The 6,452-nt window shown below is 35.4% G+C and overlaps 1 protein-coding gene and 1 long non-coding RNA gene across 2 annotated transcripts in view; both read left to right on the forward strand.

Moving 5' to 3' along the window:
• Positions 1-381: 381 nt before the first annotated feature.
• On the forward strand, positions 382-1,624 carry LOC107561839 (uncharacterized). The gene is made up of 3 exons (XR_001605917.1): positions 382-593; positions 1,441-1,485; positions 1,576-1,624. It is a non-coding gene; the product is annotated as an uncharacterized lncRNA (long non-coding RNA).
• A 95-nt stretch (positions 1,625-1,719) lies between these two features.
• The window catches only part of LOC107561838 (protein unc-13 homolog D-like), a 12,361-nt gene continuing 7,628 nt past the window's right edge, over positions 1,720-6,452 (forward strand). The window contains exons 1-15 of the mRNA XM_016246332.1: positions 1,720-1,760; positions 1,851-1,898; positions 2,056-2,112; positions 2,193-2,300; positions 2,416-2,475; positions 2,770-2,836; positions 2,973-3,150; positions 3,243-3,287; positions 3,389-3,460; positions 3,601-3,670; positions 3,879-3,983; positions 4,702-4,794; positions 4,994-5,094; positions 5,308-5,425; positions 6,244-6,365. Of these exons, the coding sequence (XP_016101818.1) occupies positions 1,869-1,898; positions 2,056-2,112; positions 2,193-2,300; positions 2,416-2,475; positions 2,770-2,836; positions 2,973-3,150; positions 3,243-3,287; positions 3,389-3,460; positions 3,601-3,670; positions 3,879-3,983; positions 4,702-4,794; positions 4,994-5,094; positions 5,308-5,425; positions 6,244-6,365 (1,226 nt within the window). The 5' untranslated portion in view covers positions 1,720-1,760; positions 1,851-1,868. The remainder of the gene's footprint in view (positions 1,761-1,850; positions 1,899-2,055; positions 2,113-2,192; positions 2,301-2,415; positions 2,476-2,769; positions 2,837-2,972; positions 3,151-3,242; positions 3,288-3,388; positions 3,461-3,600; positions 3,671-3,878; positions 3,984-4,701; positions 4,795-4,993; positions 5,095-5,307; positions 5,426-6,243; positions 6,366-6,452) is intronic.

A 6,452-nucleotide genomic window follows, 5' to 3' on the forward strand; every position in this document is an offset into this window, starting at 1 on the left:
ATGTTATCTGTTAATATTCACCAGAACAGATCACACACTGTAAAGACCAGCCACTTCTTTGCAAATGATGCAAAGCTAGTGTGCTACAGCTACAGATGTGTGACATACACTATGTCAAACATGGAAACTATGAGAGCAGAGCATCCTGTTTGAAAAGAAGCTATAAAGACTGCACCTTGCTGGTGACACTAAATACATAAAGATAAAGAGTGAGTGGCATAGAGTTGTGCATTGTGAGAGAGGAAGGAAGATGAAGTGACAGAACAACATGAGGAGATGACGTGCTAGAAGTTTCTGCTGTATGAAGAAACTGTTCAGTTGCAGGTCCGACCTTTAACAGGAAACGGCAACTTCCGCACCCTAAATGAAACACTGTGCACATAAACATGAGACGTTTTTGACTCAACACTTGTGTCCATTTGGGCGGTTGACTATTTGATATAACAGAGGAAAAGCTGTGAGCATCTGTCACTCACGTTGCTTGTGTTTAGGAGAGCTGAATAATTGGGTGAGGAGTACAGCTGTAAAATATGGTACCAGTCCAAGATGGGGCATCCACACAAGGGGAAAACCTACTTCTTCCTCCTAAAGAGGTTAGTAAAATGCATTACTTTTTAAAAACCTTTTCCTTCTTTGGGTCAAAACTATGTTTTATAACTTTCCTAATATGTTGCATGCTCAAAGCAGTGGTATTAGTTGAGGGTAGGTGACATGACATGTCAAGCAGTGACAACAATTTTAAACTATTTTTTCCAATTCTTTTAGAATTCATTTCAGTTTAGTGACCATTTTCATTGAGCAACATTTGTGTTTTAAAAAAAATTGACACTGCAGCACTATTTTTAGTTACATTAAATGCAAAAAAAAGAAGAAGAAGAAGAATTAAAATGGTGTTAAAACAGTTTATATAAAAACTGGTTTCTGTTACATGGGGTGCTTTGACATTTATTCAGTTTATTAAATATTATTACATATTTTTCAGTAAAAACAAGGCACACTAGCAACATCCTAAACCCATGATGGTGGGTCACTACGATGAAGTTTCCTCACTGCTAATAATAAGGAAGTGCTGCAGTGAAGATAGGCCAACAATCATGCATTTGCATTGGCATGTTCCATGTGGAGCCCGACACTTGATAACCGAGTACAAAAGTGTTTATGTGATATTATTTTATAAATGATTCCAATTCTACTGGATGTTTTCTAGCAATAAAAATAGGAATATCAGGAATTAGAATAGACAACGTTATGATGTAATGATATTGTACGTTGTGATGTGTTGTGACTGAAGTTTTGTGTCTGAATACATGTTAGCAAACAACAAAGGTATTTGCATGTAGTTTCTATATCAGTTAACAGTTTGATGATTGCAGAAATGTTGCAGATTGTACATTTATTCAATTTATCAAGTATCTTTGCTTCATTCGTTTATATCTGTAGACCCACATTGAGAGTTCAGGGTCGACTCGGATCCGACAGAGGCAGGTACTGTATAATTATTTATATTTTCTTTCTAAATTTCTGCATTTCTCTCTGAATTTCTGATTTGAATTGAAACTCTTCTTTCTCTCTCAGTCCTCACCCGCACGGAGAATGGGCATGACCAGAAAACTGAACAGAAAGGTAAGGAATTATTCATTCTATAATTTCTCACAAATTTTTTCTGAAGAGATTTTAAAACTCTATTGATGCTAGTTCTGCGTTTATATCTGTAGACCCACATTGAGAGTTCAGGGTCGACTCGGATCCGACAGAGGCAGGTACTGTATAATTATTTATATTTTCTTTCTAAATTTCTGCATTTCTCTCTGAATTTCTGATTTGAATTGAAACTCTTCTTTCTCTCTCAGTCCTCACCCGCACGGAGAATGGGCATGACCAGAAAACTGAACAGAAAGGTAAGGAATTATTAATTCTATAATTTCTCACAAATTTTTTCTGAAGAGATTTTAAAACTCTATTGATGCTAGTTCTGTTTTTTTTTTTTTTTCAAAGAAGGACAATGTATTATGTAAACAAATTATTCTATTTGCTACAATATAATTTAATTATCAGGATTTCAAAGACTCTGAGAACCCAGAGGAGAGTGAAAAGAGACATAAAGAGAAGGAGGTAATGATTCATCAGAGACTGAGAACTTGAAGTATTTTCCTGTGAGCTTTGCGGAATAATGACTATTATTTTCCCTGCAGCTCAAACCGCTGTACAAGGAGCTTCTGTACACAATCACTCATATTTTAGGAAAAACACACACAAAAGAGCAATACAGTGCCAAGCAGTTACAAGACTATATCAAAGAGGTAGTAACACAGTTTTCTGGATTTGTTTGTAGTCTTTGTATATTTTACAGTATGGTTGTTATTCGTTTTATATTTTTCATTTTCATATTTTTCTTAAATATCCATTCTCTGACAGGCGTTCTCCATGACAGAGGATGAGCATAAAACCTTGAGTGAAAAAGTCCAGAGCATGCTGGTAAGGATTTGACATAAAACATATTATAATATAATCTCCTGTGTAATAAAAGCCACATTATATGTAATCTATAAGGCAGAAAATACAGTCAGTTAGTCATTATTGAAAAATACACCCAGACAGGTTGATCAAGACCCCTTATGTGTTCTCATGTGTGTGCAAAAGCATCTGTAAACTTCACAGACCGCAAGAAAAGCTAACCGCCTATACCACATGTAAAAAGTGGTTTTATTTTAGTCTATTTCATTATGTTGTTATTTACTGAATTACATATGTAAATTTCTCCACGACTAGGCCCCGATCTACAGCCTCATGGTTACAGTGAAACAAGCCAAGGGAATTCTGGGGAAGGACATTAGTGGTATGACTTTATCTGCTTTCTGTTGACTGTGGGTTGTTCATTTTACAGAATAGTAAAAACACAAACAGATCTATTACTGCAGAAAGGAGTTTCGGGATTTGACAACCTCTACATGTATCTGCATATTTGATTACAGGATTCAGTGATCCGTACTGCCTGCTGTCGATCCTATGTGAAGACAAGGAGTCTCGTGCTGGTGGATCATCCAATAAACCTCAGAAAGCAGTAGTTCGGGGTTCAGCTAAAGGGCTGGTGTTGCAGACAACCATAAAGAAACAAACACTCAACCCCATCTGGGACGAGACCTTCAAACTGTGAGTAGGCATTTCTTCTATAGTATTTGAGCAGCTGTTTATACAACTTGTTGACTGATCGTTTTGTCTCAACGCTTGCTTCTTATTTATAGGGAATTTGAAGACATCTCAAATGCCAATTTCCACATTGAGATGTGGTGCGTGAAAAGAACTTGCTGTTTAATAAGAAATACTGTACTGTACTGTATATTTTACATTATGTGTTCATTCTAATCACCTCAATCATGTTTATTTTAAGGGACAAAGATGAAGAGGTGTCACTAGTGCAAAAATTTGATGAGTTTCGCACAAACATCCATGGACTCAGGAGGTTTGAAACATTTAAAGCTTTTAAATCATGCAAGCCATTGTAAATAAATAATATTTTTTAAGTTAAAAATATTTTAAATAATTCTTATTAATGGTGCTGGCATTGAATTTAATGCTGAGTGTTCAACTGTCTCTTCACAGGATGATAAAAGATGCAAAAAAATTGAAAGGCCAAGATGATTTTCTGGGGAATGTTGTTCTAAAGCTGAAGGTATTTTGCATAACATTAGTTAATGCTCATCATTTTGATTTTCCATATATCAATTCAATTCCAGTAACCAGTTCTTACCTCAGACATTCTGTTTTATGCCGTATTTAAAGGAATATTATAATATATTATAAAGTACAAAGATATGTCAATCTCTTATAGTTATGTTGCATGGCATGTGCTTTATGTACTGTATGTGTGTTGTGGGCAGGACCTGCATTGCACAGAGGACACATGGTATAACCTGGAGCCCCGAACAGAGACGTACCCAGACAGAGGACAGTGTCATCTTCAGCTTAAATACATTCATAAAGAGGTGCTTTCTTCTCTCCTGTGTTAATCAGCAGGCCATCAAGTTTTCCAGTACTTAAAAATTGTGGTTTTTGTTTGGTTAACTCGTAAAGATCACAAAGGGATCTTCTACAGTGTTGCAAGTACTTCTTTTCTGTTTTTTTTTAAGAAATGCCATTTTTTTAAATATATTTTTAAAAAGTGAAGTGCAACTGTGTGAATGACCAGAGCATGTGGAATTATTTTCAGTTCATCTTGTAATTTTTGAAAACTGAACCTAAATATCTATGCATTAGAATGTGTGAATTAATTATCATTAACTAAAACTAAAACTATTAAAACATTGCTAATTGAAATAAAATAAAATATAAGTTTTGGAGTTAAAGCACTAAAATTACTAACTGGAAATAAATAAGAACTAATTCTGGAACTGAAAAAATAACCTAATTAAATCTAAATGGTAATATTTAAGAAAAGAAAAACTAATACAAATGACAAAAGCACATAAAATTACAAAACTATATTGATGTGAAGTATGTTATCTAAAAGTGAAAGAGACTCAAAGTTGTGAGAAATAATCTGGAATAAAGCGTCTGTTTGTGCACTGGTCTTGAAACCTTTGAAACAGACCAAACCAGAGATGAACATTGCAAACTGACTATTATACTTTTAGTATACTTCAGACAGTTTATGACTGAATGACAGATCCTTAGCTTACATTTCATTTGATTCATTTATTACAGAGAGATGAGACCCTGAGTGCTGGACGGAGTCCTTATGTGAATTACTGTGGCATCCTGCAGCAGTTTGTTCAAGCCCATATCTCTAAACAACAGGTACAACACATTTAACAGAGAATTTATGAAAGCTTCTCTAAAAATCATGAAATATCTTAAACGGCCACTGGTTGTGTAAGCTCCAACATCACTTCCTGCTGCACAATACTCTTTATATACTGTAAGGTTTAAACTCAGCTTTTCTTTTCACAACACAGTCACACTCTCTGTTTTTCAATGCCACTCTCTCACCCCGCAGGACAGTAATCCGTGGAAGGGAGAGTTGTGTGGGGAGGGGACAGCCCTGCTCGAGCACTACGCCAACCAGAATAACATTTCACCTTTTCTCCAAGACTTGGCGTAAGAATATGCCATCACTTATTTGAAAGCAAGACTGATAAAATGAACACAGCAAACCAGACAGTGTTGATTTGTGCTTTTTAGGGACAGTTTTAAAAAAAAAATTACTACATCCCCAGTACAATGAGCTCAGCGTGCTGTTTAGATGTATTGAATGGAGTGCATGCTGATGGATTTAAATCTCTTGTGTGGGTTGTTTGTGGTGCTGCACAGGAAGTGGGTGGCCTACAGCAAACTTTACCAAAGCCTGGAGGTGGACTCAACTGTGCTTTTCCAGCAGCTAACCAGTATAGAGTACCACTGGGATCAGCAGGAACTCCCCTACCTGCAGGTTGGTGATTCTTGTGTGGTATTTTGCCCCTGTGATTTGAAAGCTGAAACCCACAGCTTTCAGAGTGGGTGTAGATGTACAGAATTAGAACTTTCTACACTGCATCACGAGCAGGGATGTTGCAACAGGGTCACATGATGTTTTAGCAATGCATCACATAAATCATCAGTGTTATGGGCTGATATCAAGTCTCATCGTCATGCTGTGGTAAAGTTGAGCTGTTTTTGCTGTCACAAGAAAGCCAAACATTTTATCAGCAGCTAAACATTTTATGTGATAAACAATTTTATTCTAGTCAATTTTGTCTTCTATGTGTATGATTTACTGTCACTTTTGATCAATTTAAAGGGGTAGTTCACCTATAAATGAAAATTCACTTACTCACCCTTAAGTTGTTCCAAACCTGAGTTTTTTTTTGTTAAACACAATATTTGGAAGAATATTCATAACCAAACAGTTGCTGGTAGACATTGATTTCCATTTTAAAAAATCTATATTTGACAACTTAAGGGTGAGTAAATTATGACAACATTTTAATTTTTGGGTGAACTATCCCTTTAATGCATCCTTGCTGAATTAAAGTATTAATTTTTTATTTTTTTTTAAACTTACCCCAAAGTTTTGAACGATAATACATTTAAAACCAGATCAGCATATTAGAGTGATTTTTAATGGGTTGTGGGACACTGAAGACTGAAGTAGTGCCTGATAAAAAATTTAGTCAGGCTTTCAAGGGAATAATTTACAGTTTAAAATATGTTCAAATTGAAAAGATAAAAAAAAAATAAAAAACATTAAACATGTTTGCACGGCAACAGAAACAGGAGCTAGGTGACTCTCTACATGGGTTTCTGCAGTATGGGCTCTGCTTAGTGTCTAAATACAGGGACATCTATCCTCCAACCCCTAAAACAACACCACGGCTACAAACTCTGCTCAGGTAACACACACAGACTTGCAAAAACATAAGTTAGCAATCATTAATAATTTGTTTATATATATATATATATATATATATATATATATA

The sequence above is a fragment of the Sinocyclocheilus grahami genome, unplaced genomic scaffold (genome assembly GCF_001515645.1).
Source record: "Sinocyclocheilus grahami isolate Dianchi unplaced genomic scaffold, SAMN03320097.WGS_v1.1 scaffold794.1, whole genome shotgun sequence".
Taxonomy (NCBI): Eukaryota; Metazoa; Chordata; class Actinopteri; order Cypriniformes; family Cyprinidae; genus Sinocyclocheilus; species Sinocyclocheilus grahami.